We start from the raw sequence: 14,227 nt of genomic DNA, 5'->3' as shown, positions 1-14,227 counted from the left end.
TGCGTCCGTCTGTCTTCGAAGCCTCCTCCCTTTCTGCAGACTAGGCCAAATGTCTCCTCCGGCCCCCTCCCCCTCCCCCACGCCTTCCCTGGCTGCAACTCCAAAGCCAGGAGCCAGGAGCTTCTTCCGGGCTTCCCCGTGGGTGCAGGAGCCCAAGCACTTGGGTCATCCTCCTCTGCTTTCCCAGCACATGAGCAGAGAGCTGGATCGGAAGTGGAGCAGTGGACACAAAACAGTGCCCATGTGGGATGCTGGCACCGCAGGTGGGTGAACTGCTCTCCCTCCACCCACCAGCAGCCTGCCCTAAGTCCCTCAACCCCACGCCGGAGCAGGCACTGTCCTCTCCACTAGCGTGCCCCAGAGCCCCTTACGTGCTCTGGGCCCCTCTCTGCTCCAGCAGCAGCACAGCCGGCTCGCTGCAGGCCTCCCCGCAAGCCCCAGAGTTGCCACTGCCCTCCTGGCAGGGTCTCACCCCAAGCCCCCATCCCTGCAGCCCCCTGCCTTTCTCCCTGAAAACCCCAAGTCCCCAGGCTGCCCCCTCCCCTGCAGGCTCTGCCCTGGTGGGCACCAGGGACCTCCTCAAGTCTGGGGTTCCCGATCAAGGGTCCTCTCTTCGGCAAGCCACCCCGCAGCCTCTCCCGTGCCAGCCCCCCCCATCAGCCCCTGGACTGGGACCCGCAGCGTTTCCTCCCAGAGGGCCCCACCCGGTCCAGGCTCTGCCGCGCCCCTGCCCATGACTCACTGGGACAAAGCCTGCCCCTTCTGGGCCTTTCCTGGGGAAGTCACCGAGGTAGAGCCGGGCACCGGGCGGAGCCGCGGGCCACCCTCCCCGGGCGGGATCGCGCTTCCCCTCCCAGACAACTTCTCTCCTCCACGCTCGCCCCGGGGGTGCTGGTCCCGCTCGGGTCGGCTGCCCCAGGGGCTTGCTCCCCATGCCCAGCCCCACGGCAGGGGTCTCCCACTCCACCCCTCAGCCCCACCCCTTCGACCCCCTGCTTCCTGCCGGGTGAGCTCCCTCCACCGTCTAGCTGGTGCCCAGGCGCTTCCAAAGGACCCTAGGCCATGCGCATCCAAGCCCTATGCTGGAACTGCTGTGGTGCTGCGGGGGGGAGGAGCAGGACCACCCTCCCTGGTCACCCTGTGGACCAGGGACCCCTCTGCCCAGAGCTTCCCGGTGCTGAAATGGTCCAGAGCCCACCCCCCTCCCACCACCCCTCATCCCCAAGGAAGGGCGGAAGGGCGGTGGGGAGGCCCCCAAGGGCCCCCACCCATATTGCCAGATGAGGAAACAGGCTCAGACAGGCATGGCCTCAGCCGGACCACCCAAAGCTCACCCCCAAGGGAGGAGGGTGTGGACTGTGTTCAGGGTGCTGGAGCCTTGGGAGACTCCACACCCACCTGGGAAGACCCAGTTGGCCCGACCCTGGGGGCCAAGCCTCGGACTCCCACCCCACTTTGCAGCTCCCCAAAGAAACCATTGCACAGCCATTGTGGAAATCAAAATTTAATAGCAAACTGTAAAACCCAGATCCTGTCCAGACTACACACATACAAAAGTAATACTATAAAAATAATATTAATATTAATAACATCAAACAAGCCGACTCCTACAAACGTACAAGGACCTCAGTGCACGGTTCACACTGGCCAGCTGCTGGCCAAGTCTCGTAAGGCAGTACCTGGGCTGGGGAGGCCAAGTTGGGCCGGCCGGGCAGGCAGCAGTGGGGGCGGGTCCTCCGGGGCCCACCCCCTGGCAAGCCCTGGGGATCGCGGCCGGGCTCAGGGCTCAGTGATCAGTCTTAAAGGCTCTAGGGGGGCAGGGAGCAGAGACCCAGCAGGGAAACGGAATCCAAGTTTTCCATGGTTGGGGGGAGGGAGGGAGGCTGTGGCAGGTAGAATAAGGGAACCCCGAAGCTGCCCGCATCCTGACCCCCGGAGCCCGTGACCCCGAAGCTGCCCGCATCCTGACCCCTGGAGCCCGTGACTCTGTGAGGTTGCACGGCGAACGGGACTTAGAGTTGCAGATGGAATTAGGGTTGGTTTTCATCTGACTTAAGGTAGGGAGATGATCTTGGATTCCCTGGTGGCTCACAGCCACCCCGGCCCCCCACCCTGCTCAGGGACACCCCCTGGGGCGAGAGGCAGGAGGGGAGGTGGTGAAGGGATTCACTAGGCTTGGTTGGCTCCGGAGATGGAAGAGATGCAAGGCCGGAAATAGGGGTGGCCCCTAACAACAGGAAAAGACCAGGATGCGCACCCCCCCCCCAGGAGGAGCGCAGCCCTCCCACACCTCGCTGTGCATCCCGAGCCAGCCCGGCTCTAAGCCCTTGTTTCCATCAAGTTGGTGGACAGCAGCAATAGGACGTAGACAGGGGGCTGAGCTTGCCCCGCCCCCGCCCAGCCTCCACCACAGCAGAGTGGCTGCGTCCTCCAGGTCCTGGGCCTGGCTGCTGTGGTCGCCTAGGCCTCCTGGGGGCCATCCCTGGGGGAGACGAGGGGACCCAGGCCTGGGGGTCCGGGGACAGCCTGGACGTGGGCCCTGGTGCTGGCTGTGCCCCAGCTCAGCTCGGGCCCCCACGCGCCCCTCTCCAGGCCCCAGGTAAGAGTTCATCCCCACCTCCTTCCAGTCCAGGTCCGTCTTTGATTCCAGACTCACTGAGCCCAGCTCCTGTGGCCTTGGACTGAGGGAAGCAAGAAGGGCCCGGGGAGCTGGAAGGGGCGCTCAGGATGGCCTAGGGGAGGGACAGCAGTGAGGCGGACTGCGGGAGGGCCCTCTGCACGGGAGGGGCCCGGGGTCCCTGGCCCCTAGGCTTTCTCAGATGTTGCCTTGGTGGCTCCCACACTGGGTGCTCCTGCCCCCCGCCCAGAGTCCTAACCGAACCAAGGTCTGTCCGATTCCAGCTGCCCAGGGGCCCGGCCAAGGTCAGCAGACGCAGAGCAGGCCGCAGGAGGCCCGGAGGGTGGCGGAGCCAGCACCGGTGTGAACAGGGGGCGCGGTGCCGGCACGAGCAGGGCAGGAGGCAGGAAAGGCTAACCCGCGTTTATAAGTGAGAACAGGGACCTGGAAGGCTCCTGCGCCGCCGTGTGGACGTCCAGGATGTTGCGGATGCTCTTGGCCTCGCTGCTCGGCAGGTTCCCCTTGATGGCCAGGATGGCGCTCAGGTGGCTCTTGCTGAGGAGAGGGGGTCTGTCGGGCCCAGCCCAGCCCCCAGGACCCCTGCTCTCACCCCGCCCGGCTCCCCGGGCTCCGGGCAGTGCCCCGGGGCCCTGCGGCCAGCCCCTACCCACATGGGGACCTCGCTGCCCCGGCCCATCCACCCTGCCCCCCTGGCCACCTGGCCCCTGGGAGCAGCCTAGCTCCAGCCCCCGCTTCTGAGAGACCAGCTCCAGCCCAGCCTCCGGGTCTCAGCTGAGCAGTCACGACCCTGGATGGTTTCCCAGTGCCGAAATCGGGCGGCTCTTGCTCAAGACCTGCACCTGTAGTTCTTCGCCCGAGAGCATCGTTACTGCTGGCCCTCAACACACGGCCAGCTCCACAGCGGAGGGCTGAGGCCTGGCTGCTTTGTACCTGCCTGCACCCCGGTGCCTGGAACAGACTGTCGGTTGATGGTTGGGGTCCCTGGGCGGGTGAGCGGGTAGACAGATGGGTGGACGGAGGGTGATTTTACCAGTGGGCAGATGAATGGATGGGTGAAGTAGATCAGCCAGGAACTGGACTGGGCCAAGATGGGTCAAGCCCACTCAAGCCCACCCAGATTCCCTCCACCACGTCAGAGGACCCTGCCCAGGGGCAACACTGCCAGACCCTGGGGCAGCCAGAGGCCAAGCCTCCACTTCCCAATAGGAGCTCCAGGGCCCAGGGCATAGGTTCCAGCCCCCAAGGGGCCCTAGGCTGGGTGAGTGGTGGACACTGGTCTCCCGGCCTCAGTTTCCCCTGAGTATCAGGAGAGAGCACGGTCTGTGGAGCAGACGGCTTGACTTTGTCATCCTGACTCTGGCCACACCTCTTAAGCTCTGCAGACCTCGTCTGTGACCGCCTCTCGGGGCTGCCGGGCAGATCACAGCAGCGAACCCTGGGACAGATCTCAGCACGGCGGCCGGCGTGAGCTGCCAGGACTCACCGCGGCAGAGCACCAGCGTCTGCTCCCGGACCACAGCCGGGCCTGGCAGGGCCATGCTGACCACGGAGGCCCCGAGGGGCCCCTCACTCTCACCTGAAGTCGGGGTAGCAGGTGGCATACATGGCCACCTCGATCTTGATGGCACTGGGGTCTTGCAGGCGAATGATCTCAGCGAGAGTGGGGAGGGCAGGGTGCAGCCAGGTCGCAGAGGAACCCTGCAGGCACAGATTTGGTTGAGACCCCCACAGACACGCTGGGGCCCAGGGGGGCTCAGGTCAGTAACCGGCAGGCTTGGAGAGGCCCTGAGGGCTGCCTGGGGCCGGAGGAGTTGGGGGAGCAGCAGCAGCCCACCCCAGGGCAGGGCTCACGTGCTGAGTGCAGACGCGCTGGATGACCTCGGCATTGGCCAGCACGTGCCTGGCCAGCTGCTGCTGCTGCTCGGCTGTCTTGAGCACGAGGCGCCGCTTGCTCAGGCGGACGATGTACTCCTTCACCAGGTGCAGGTGTATCACCTCCATGAGCTCCTGAGGGCGAGGGCCAAGCCGTGTGGGCCCGCCGGGGACCGGGAGCTCAGCACCTCCCGGGAGGCCGCAGAAGCCAGGAAGCCAGGGAGGGGCAGATGCCAGAGCAAGGGCGTGCATGGGGAGCGTGTGTCGGCGTGTGTATGTGCACGCACATGTGTGCTCGTGTGCATGAGGGAGGACACACACGTGCTGGCACATGTCCCCGAGCTGCCCCACCCCAGGCCATGCCAGCAGCCCAGAGCCCCTCACCTCCCGTAAACAGTCCTGCAGTTCCGAGAACTCGGGCAGCCTTGTGAGCACGGTGCCAACGATCTCCTCCAGGGTCTGCTCGGGGGCGGCCCAGCGGGTCTGCGTGAACCTTTTGAACAGCGGCTGGGCCAGGAGACGGGCAGGAGGTCTGGTCACGCCCTGGGCAGCGAGGGCCACCAGCCCCAGAGGCACAGACACCACCCCCTCGCCCGTGTGGGAGGCGCCGAGGGACTCAGGGACTCCAGGGAAAGCAAGCAGGCCGCAGGTCCTGTCCACAGACAGGAAGTGGAGGCGGGACCCTGTTCCTGTCTCCAAGGTCACCCAGCTGTGGCTCCGGAGTGAAGACAGCCCGTCTGCTGGCCCTGAGGCCTTTCCACTGCCTCCCTCTTAAATAAATAAATTCCTGCATAAACAAGGCCCTGTGCTTGGCTGCATCTGGGAGACTGGTGCCAAGTCATCCGGGGTCACCGCCGGGCCTTCAGCGCCCGCAGGCCTCCAGCCCTGCACACTGGGCAAGGAGCCCCTCCTCTTCCTTTCAAGGGACCTGTCTCGTCCTCTGGGCACTTCCAGGTCCCCAGCAGGTGCGACTGGGAGCTGGGAGTCAGGTATGGAGCCGGGGGTGGGCAGCAGGGCCTGGGGGAGTCGTGGAAAAGGGTGCAAATGTGGGGACCGGCCTGGCTCGAGATGGGGAAGCTTCCGGGTTCCAAGGGGTGGGGGAAGTCGGGGACGGGTCAGGCCAACGCCCAGGACAAGTGGTTGGCCAGGTCAGGGGCCCTCTGGTGCCCCATCACCAGGCACCCCCAGCCTCACAGAGCTTACCCCTCACCTTTGCTCCCGCCATGCCCCCTCCCTGCAGCCCCCCTTGTGCCCTCCCTCCGGCGCCAGGCTCGGGACGAGCCCCAGGGAGAGACCGCCCACCTTCAGGTCCGAGAACAGGCTCTGCAGCAGCGCGTCGAAGCCCTGGCTCTTGAGCTCACTCAGGGGGTCCAGCAGGCGGCTTGGGGGGTCCTGCAGTGTCTGCCACTTCTGTTCCACGGATGTCCTGGAAGGCGGAGGCGGGGCGGTCACCCAGGGAGTCGGACCTCAACAACCCTTCACCCTGAGCCCTCGATGGCTCCGAATCCCCCTTGGGGACCCCCACGCCATCTGTGTCCCCGGCACGCACCAACACCACACCCGCTCTAGCCGAGGGCAGGCTTCTCAGCCTCTCAATGCCTCACCTCGCCCACCTGCTTCACAGGCGCGACCACCATGGCCACTTCACAGCGTCCACAAGAGGCAAGAAGAGTTCTTGACCCCATCAGCGCGGTAAATGTGTGGGCTGCCCCCCCCGCACTGCCGACTCCCTTTGCTCAAGCAGTCCCTCCTCCCCTCCAGTGCCCCCTCCCCAACACCTTCTCCCCAGTACACAAGCCCCTCCCAGCACCCTCACCGGAAGGACGGGCAGTTGTTGATGTTGGCAATGACATTGGCCCTGTAATTTCTCAGCTGTCTGCCTCTCTCCAGAAATTCGGCAAAGCTGGCCTGGTAGCTGGTGGAGCAAGAAGGGTACGTTTGGGCCCGGCACACACAGGCTAGCACAACAGCAGCTGCCAAGCCAGACCGCGTCTCCCTGGGCAAGCAGAGGGCTTTTCCACTCCTGCCCACCACCGACAGCCCAGGAAGGGGCTACCACCCCGCGCCACGTCCGCGGCTGCACACGCTCAGGCCCCTCCAGGGCTGCCACCCCTCCTCTAGGTCTTGCAATCACTGGGAGGCCAGAAGGGGCTGTGATTGACACAGGTCTTCAGAGTGGGGAGGGAGGCAGCCAGGCAAGTCTGGGGTGGAGGTGAGGGGGAGGGGCCGTCGTGGGAAGGGGTGGCAGAGTCCTCAATTCCCCAGGGCTGTCTTCTAGGAATCCAGACGCTGTTTTGCTGCTGGAAGCTCCCACACTGATTCTGGTGGAGGGGGGACTACCTGAGGCTCTCATGCAGGGTGGGGGTCGGGCAGAGGGAAGGACAGACCCTGCCTGGGAGGGAGCTGATCAAGGCAAGGGAGGGGCGTGGCTCCGGGACAGCTGGCTGCGGGGACGGACGCCCACCTCCTCAGGAACTCGGCCAGCTCCACCAGCAGCACCTTCTGTGTCTGCAAGCCCAGGTCAGGAGTGATGGTCTCGGCCTTGGTCTGTCCCTGGGAGACGATCTGGGGGGTGGGGAGAGGGCGGGTGTGAGCTGAGCTGGGGCCCAGTGGGTGGGCTGCGGCCGGGGCAGGGAGGCCATCCTGCCAAGGAGCCAGGGGGGCATCTGGAGGGGGGATGTGCACGCAGGCGGGAGTGCTGAGCGCCTGCAGGCACTCGGGCTGTCCCCGGGCCAGGCTCTCGTACCTGCATGATGTCGATAGCCAGCTCACTGTGGCAGCGGCCGTCCAGCCTCTGGGGGGCCACATCCTGGGCCCAGCGCTGTGACTCCAGCTCCAGGGCACGGGACATCAGCTCCTTCACGTTGGCCTGCAGGGGAGAAGACGCGCAGGTGCCTGTAGCACTGACCAGCTCACTCAGCACACCGGAAGTCTCAGCCGAGCACCCTGCCCGGCTCTGAGCCTCCTGTCTGGCTCCTTGCAGCCCCTCCCGGACTCACCACCTCGTTGGACAGGAATGTGGCCTCCAACAGCCGGATCTGCGGGGCGGGCAGGAGGCTCCCGAGCCTGAGCCCCTGCAGCTCGCCTGCCAGTTTGGGGCTGTTCAGGATGTCGCTGTGGACAGGGCATGGCTGGCATGAGGGACGCTGCACCCGCCCAGCGCCGCCCGCCAGGCGAGAGCCCACCTCCTCACACCCTCCCGCCGCCAGTCCCCACCTCAGATGACTGGGCCTCATCTGGCCGCTCAGTCGGGTATCAGGGCGCCTCCCATACTCCCTCACCACCCATCCTCTCAGCTCCCCCACTTGCCCTGAAATCCATCGGCTTCAGCCACCCCAGTCCTCGGCAGGCCACCACCAGTTGTGGCAGGACCCCCACCTCTGCCGCCGCCATGGCCGCCTTCCCTGCCCGCCCCTCCCTAGCAATGGCTCCTCCCCTGCAGCCTCCTTTCAGATCCAATCTTCCCCAGCAAGGCTCCCCTCTCACACAGAGAACCCAACACCTGGGGAATCTCGCCAGACCTGCCCCCCGCCCCGCCCCTGCCAGCCCTGCTGTGCCCAGGGAGTGGGCCGGTCTGGACAGGAAGGGCTCCCCCGACCTGCTCCCCTCCAAGAGCTCCCGGGGAACCTGCCCAGTCCTGGCCCTTCCGGAGGAGCCTTTGTGTGTCTAAGGTTAAGAATGACCCTCTGCCCCTCGGCCGGTCTGGACAGCTGTGTCTCTGTTCCCCACACTTCTGGCCACTCAGGCCTAAACAATGTCTCCCTGGACTCCCCTCCCCCAGCTCAGAGCCCAGAATGACCTCAGTTTCTTGCTTTGCTGACCGCCCTGGGCCTGAGCTCACGATGGGCAGAGGTGCAAGTGCACTGGTGAGTCAGGACCAGCCAGCAAGAACTGGCCTGGGGCAAGGCTGTCTCCCGCACAAGCCCGGCCCTGGGAGCTGCTGGCCCCTCACTCACTGCCTGCATGGCCCCTTTGCGTGCCCTCCCGCACCAGCAGGACCTGCTGGCCGCCCAGGGGCCCAGGACCCTCAGACACTGCTCATTCTGTCTGCGTCTCCAAGCGTCCTTCCTGCAGACTTCACGCCAGGGCCTGGGGAAAGCAGGGCCGAGTCCTTCCAAGGGGAGTCCCTCCCTCCCCCGCCCTGCCCTGTGGCCTGCGCATGCACCCCTGCAGCTTGTGCGAGTGATGGGCCCACTGGGGAACAGGTGGAGTCTGGGCCAACCGGGCAGTGCTGGAGCCTGGAGCCAGCCAGCCAAACACCAGCTCCCACCTGGGGGCTCGAGGCCTTGGGGCCCATCCTGCCATGGGCTCACGGGTGACCCTGCACAACAGGCCTCTTTCCAACCCAGTGCCTGGTCCTAGCCTGACCCCAGAGCCCGCAGATACACACCAACACTGGGCAGGCCCTGCTCGGCTCCCAGGATGCCCCCTGGCACAGCCGCAGGCCCTGGGAGATGACACAGCTTTTGCAGGGAGCAGCAATGTCCCTTGCATCTTCTCTGCCTGCCAAGTCCCTCCCCTTGGCTGACTCCCCTGCACCCGATAGAAGGGGTACTGCTGCCCGGGCTTGGGGATGCGGGGCCCCGGCTCCTGCTCAGGGCCCCTCCTGGGCTGGGTGCTCACTGTCTGCTGCAGCCCCTCCCCAGGTGGCAAGTTCACAAATGAATGACCGAGTCCCAGCCGTGCTCTGTGCCTCAGTTTCCCCAACTGTAGACTGCGGCAGAGGCCCAGAAAACCAAGGGTTCCAGGAGCAAAGCAGCCCCAGCCCCCTGCAGCCTGTGCCCTGGAGCCCGCGCCCCCAGGCTCAGCAGCTGTGCCCCCTCGGGGAGCCCAGCGCCCCGCTCACTTGGGGTAGAAGTTCTGCACCCAGACCAGCAGCATGTAGACGTCCCGCTCGCACAGCTCGAACTGCACCAGGGCGCCCAGGTGAGCGGCGAAGTGCTCGTGGTAGCTCTCGGCGTAGGCAGCCACGACGCCAAACTCGGCGGGGAACACCGGCTTCAGCCGCTCGGCCACGGCCTCCAAGTCCTCCTTCATGGTGCGGCCCATGTGCAGGAACGCGCTCTCCGTCTCCGAGCGGCCGTCGGCGCCCGCGGCCGGCCGCCGGCTCAGGCGCTCGGCCGCCACCTCGGCCACGCCGCGACGCCACAGCCGCAGCCAGCCCCGCGGGCGCGTGGGCGCCAGGGCGGCCGCCCCCGGCGCGGGCTCCGTGGCCGCCTGGCTGTCCTCGCGCTCCTGCTCGGCCAGCACGGCCAGCGCCAGGCGCAGCCGCTCGGGCGCCGCCTCCAGCGGCCGCCGCAGGACGCCCAGCACCTGGTCCCGCAGCAGCACGTACAGCGCCTCCACCTTGCTCTGGCGCCGCACCAGCTCCTCGGCGCTCGTGCCGCCCGCGGCCGCCGCCGCCCGCAAGCCCCGCTCGAGCGCCAGCAGCGGCCGCGCTGCCTCCAGCCGTCCGTGCTCCAGCGCCGCCTTGAGCTCCTCCACTGCGGCCCAGAAAACCGTGTCGGCGCCAGCCACCCTCCGCACACACCCGCAGAGAGGGGCTGAGCCGCAGCAACGCCCTGCCCCGCCCCCCCAGCTCCCAGGGTGGGCACATGGGCGCCCTTGGAGCCCGCCTTGCTTGCCCCCTCCCGCCCCGTGGCCCCAGCCGTGACCCAGGACCCGGTGCTGCCGGAGACCCCAGCCTACCCGAGGGCAGGCGGCCTTCCAGCCCCGGCCTGGCCTGCGGCTCGGCCTCGGGCTCGGCCGAGCTGGGCTGGCCCTTCTTCTTCTTCCCTTTGGTAAAGACGCTGAACATGGTGGCCAGGCCTTTGGGCCTCTTCTTCTTGGCAGCCTGTTCTTCCTCCTTATCCGGGGCTGTCCCGGCGTCCGGGGGTGGCACCAGGTCCTCAGAGGAGGCCTCCAACATGGAGGCCTCTGACTCTGCCTCTGATGGGGAGCGCGGCTTTGGGGGGCTTCCGAGAAAGTCGAGGGTCCCTGGTACAGGCCGCTGGCCTGGAGGGCCCTGGAAGAAGGTCATCATCTTCAGCATCGCGGGCTCAGGCCTGCATGGGGGGCGGGGGCAGAGGCAGGGTCAGCAGCCATGGGGGGGGGCTGGCTGTGGGCTCAGCCGGGAGCACCGACCAGGCTCCATCTCTGCTCTTACATGGCCGCCAGCCCCCTCCCGGATGAGCGCTCACACTGCGCCTCCCTGCCGTGTCTCCTCCCCGCAGATCCTCTCAGACCCCCAGGCCCTCCAAGCTGCTTCTGAGGCAGGGGAGAGGCTGGGGACCACAAGCCTCCCAGACAGAGGCCAATGCAGTCCTCCCTGCAGGAGGGCTTCCATGCCCACCTGGACTGAACATGGCCGACACTTGTGCACTTTAAGTGCACAGAAGACGTGGGCAGGTTCTATGCACTTTGTACAAGAGGCTGCAGTATCCATGAAGTCGTGAAACCAATCTCACGTGGCCACCCGTGGACGAATGTACTTCCCGGGCAAACTACCCTCTGGGCAGAGAGAAGAGACCGCAGGAAGTCCCTCCCTGGATTCCGCGAGCCCCAGGGGAGAGGCTGGGTACGACCCCGGCCAAGCAAGGACAGAGGTGGGAAAGGTCAGGCCCCAGCTCACAGAATCAGAAGCCGAACGGACTCCTGCCCTGTCGCAGGCCCCTTCCCCACCTGGCCCAGTTCTCACTGCCGTGAGCTGAAACACAGCGGGCGCAGCGCCTCACCCCCTGTGCAGCCTCGAGACCAGGCCTACAGAAACCACGGGACCCCCAAACTTCGGGAAGGTGGGGGGGTAGGGAGAGCCTTCCACACATCAACAGCGGCCAGGAGCTCAGCGAGGCACGGAGCTTCCCGGGCCGAGCATCCGGGCTTCCTGACGGCCCCGCCCTGCTGCCAAGCGAGGACTCCATCGCCACAAAAGCTCCTCTCCCCGCCCTTCCTGGGTGCCCAGCCCGTCTCGTCCTCTCTATCCACGAAGGGCTCCAAAGGAGGCGGAACCCTTAGGTCAACACCGGGCCGCAGAGCCCAGCCCATCCCTCCCCATGTCCCCCGGCACCCTGCTTGTGGTCGGAGCCGGGCCGGAATCGCAGGAGCAGAGCGTGGCCAACACCCAGCGAGGGAGCAGGCAGGGCTGGGGGCCCTGGTAGCAGGGGTGACCCATAGCCGTGGTGCCGCCCGCCTGCCCCCCTCAGAATAAACACCTCAAGCTTCGTCTTGTCACTCGGAGCACCCTGCAGCGGCACTCCCGGGTCAGACGGGACACAGCCGGGAGGAGGGACTGTGGCTACACGTGGGAGAGGCAGCGCAGGCATGGGGACTGCGGGTAGTCCCTTCCCACAGCCCCCGTGACACCCGTCCTCCGAGGGGCTTGGCCAGAGCCACTTGGGGAGCAAGAATCCCGGCTCCCCCCACTCCCACTCCCAGCCCCTCCATTTGCTCGCACTCCTGGCCCACAGCTTGGTGCCAGCTGGGCTGAGAGTACCACACTAGCCAAGCAGGGAGGGTGCTGGCCGCCCCAAGCCACAGTCACCATGGGGGAGGCCACAAGCACGTCTGCCCCACCCAGCCAACACTGCCTGCTTCTCCTCCCAGGCCAGGCACCCGCAGGAGCTGGCCTGGGAGGGGGACTGTTCAGCCCCACCCTGGCACCCAGACCTCAACTCTGCTCGCCTGGCGGGGGGGGGGGGGGGCTGGCCAGCGGTGCTGCCTGCACAGTCCCGCATGACTCCCGCTTGTGCTGGCTGGGTGAGGGGCCGCTTCCTTCCCACCCCTGGGACACCAGCCCCTCAGCCTCAGGTCTGGCAGCAGCCCCTGGGCCTGGGACCAGGTCCTGGGCAGTGAGAAGAGAAACTGTTTTGGCCTCAGACGCAGGGCTCAGCAGAGCGCCACTGGACATCCCCTTTCGTCACAGCCTCCCTTCGCAGTCTGTGCAGTGGGACACCCCTACTCCCAGCGCTGCGGGCGGATGTGGCACGACCCTGGGCACCCAGCAGGGCCTCAGAGGGGGCGAGAGTCCTGTGTCCCTGCCTCTGCCCGCAGGCTCGCCCCCCTCCGCAGGAAGGGGTCTGCTCAGTCCCGCCGGGTGACGCCCCCGCAATGCTCCTGATTCCCTGAGAGCCACAGGAAGCGCCAGGGCCCCCGCTCCTTCTGCCCTGGGCACGGAAAGGGCGATGCGGGTGGCCAGGCGCAGGCAAGGAAGTGACCCGGCCCCGGGGCCCCGGCTGCCCAGCCCCCCCTCCCCTGCCTTGCCCGGGGCGCGAAGGCCTCAGTTTCCCCAGCAGTTGGGGCTGCGGGATCCTGGGGTCCCCTCCGACGCGCCAGGCCCCGCCCTGGGGAGCCGGCCGGCACCGCGGGGCACCGGGCCGGCGGCGGAGGTCACTTACTGCGTGCTGGCCCGGCCGCAGCTGGCCCCGCCGCGCGCCGCGCCGCCAGAAGTAGCGGCAGGCCCCGCCCCGCCCCGCCCCGCCCCTGCGACCGCGGAAAACCCGCGGGCGGAGGCCGGGCCGTGGCGCCCGTGGGGTTCCCGTCGGGGCGAGGCGCCGGCCGGGCTGCTGATTGGCTGCGGGGAAGGGGCCCGGCGCTCGCAGCCCCTTCCCGCGTCACAGAGCCGGCTCCCAGCTCGGGCGGTGGGCTCCCGGCGCGGGCCGATCGGCACTGACGCGCGCGGAGCACGGGGCTCCTGGCGGTGGCGCCTCAGTTTCCCCCACCGAAACCCTGGTTGCCGGGGTGTGCCTCGCGGGCGGTGAGATGCGGAGGAGGGCGGGGTGGGGCGGCCCTGCGCGGACTCCCTCCCTGTCCCCTTTCGCGTCCTAGGAATTCCTGCCCTTTGGAAAGGACCTTGTCAGCCAGGAATTTCCCGGCCGGGCACAGCTTCCCTTTCTGGCGGGAGCCTCTGCTCCTCCCCCTTTTGTTTGGCCCTTCTTCTCCCGCCCCCCCCCCCCCACCGGCCTGGGCACTCGGGTCTTCGAGGCTGGGGAGGAGCAGCTGCGGGGGTGCTTGGAGCGGGGCTGCCCCTTGGGATGGGGACTTCCTCTTCCTCCTGGGGACGTGGCCCAGTGCCCGGCTGGCTCGGGTCGCGCGACTCTGCCTCCCGTCCTGGGGGAGTTTGCTGGGGGCGGGGGCAGGAGGAGCCGTGCTGAGCGCTGAAAGCCAAAGCTGCCCTGATCGGAGCAGCGCCCAGCGGGTTGCCTGGGGTTCGGGCCAAGGGAGGGCTGAGGAGAAAAGGGGGCTGGATTTGGGCGCCCCCTGCCAGCTGGGTGCAGGGAGAAGTCTCAGGACCAGTGGTGCTCTGGGTGAATCCTGGTGTGTGATGCACTGGCTGTGGGGGTGGGGGGAGCTGCAGGTGTGTGTTCGTGTGTGTGTGTGTGTGTGAGAGAGAGAGAGACCCTGGGGGCAGGACACCAAGGCCAGAAAGCCCCTGGTGTGTGTGTGTGAGAGAGAGAGAGACAGAGAGAGTCTGTGAAGGTAGAAACCCGCAGGAGGAGCGGTGCCTGTGCTCCCACGCGGATGGCCCCCGGGGGCCGCCGCGGACCCCAGGAGCGAGAGACCCCTAGAAGCATTCCCCAAGGGGAGAGTCTGGGTGTGAGAGGTGACTGCGAACACCAGAGAAATGGGCCCCTAGAAGAGGGGCTCTGTCTGTTCTCCGAATAGCGGCTGCGGGGACTTGGGCTCTGAATACAGCTGGGGCTGAGCCTTCCAAACAGGTGAAGGCCATGCTTCATCCAGCGC

General features: G+C 67.1%; 1 protein-coding gene and 1 long non-coding RNA gene across 3 annotated transcripts; one reads left to right on the top strand and one right to left on the bottom strand.

Moving 5' to 3' along the window:
* Positions 1–1,488: 1,488 nt before the first annotated feature.
* TNFAIP2 (TNF alpha induced protein 2) lies at positions 1,489–13,017 on the bottom strand. The gene is made up of 12 exons (XM_070065429.2): positions 12,883–13,017; positions 10,199–10,554; positions 9,357–9,993; positions 7,510–7,624; positions 7,257–7,379; positions 6,975–7,075; positions 6,327–6,425; positions 5,813–5,936; positions 4,895–5,017; positions 4,490–4,645; positions 4,215–4,336; positions 1,489–3,172 (listed from the first exon to the last, which is right to left on the bottom strand). Exons 2-12 carry the CDS (start codon positions 10,539–10,541, stop codon positions 3,031–3,033), a joined length of 2,085 nt encoding a protein of 694 aa, XP_069921530.2. The 5' UTR covers positions 10,542–10,554; positions 12,883–13,017; the 3' UTR covers positions 1,489–3,030.
* LOC149120171 (uncharacterized) lies at positions 5,230–7,631 on the top strand. 2 transcript variants are annotated; one of them, XR_016226884.1, is made up of 4 exons: positions 5,230–5,499; positions 6,135–6,202; positions 6,383–6,442; positions 7,494–7,631. It is a non-coding gene; the product is annotated as an uncharacterized LOC149120171 (long non-coding RNA). The 2 variants fall into 2 exon arrangements; XR_016226883.1 differs by having other exon boundaries at positions 7,386–7,524.
* Positions 13,018–14,227: the final 1,210 nt, after the last annotated feature.

This window comes from Oryctolagus cuniculus, chromosome 20 (assembly GCF_051225735.1).
Source record: "Oryctolagus cuniculus isolate XC-2025 breed Fujian yellow rabbit chromosome 20, ASM5122573v1, whole genome shotgun sequence".
Classification (NCBI taxonomy): Eukaryota; Metazoa; Chordata; class Mammalia; order Lagomorpha; family Leporidae; genus Oryctolagus; species Oryctolagus cuniculus.
The sequence above is the reverse complement of the archived record's forward strand: the minus strand, read 5'-3'. Positions and strand labels throughout refer to the sequence as shown.

What these genes read in the sequence shown, in the direction of transcription:
- TNFAIP2 (XM_070065429.2), bottom strand. Translation starts at nt 10,541, where the DNA reads ATGCTGAAGATGATGACCTTCTTCCAGGGCCCTCCAGGCCAGCGGCCT. An exon ending in CATTCCTGTCCAACGAGGTG is followed by an intron (nt 7,380 to 7,509) that starts GTGAGTCCGGGA and finishes TCTCCCCTGCAG; the next exon opens with GCCAACGTGAAGGAGCTGAT. An exon ending in GCCTGTTCTCGGACCTGAAG is followed by an intron (nt 5,018 to 5,812) that starts GTGGGCGGTCTC and finishes CTCCTGGCCCAG; the next exon opens with CCGCTGTTCAAAAGGTTCAC.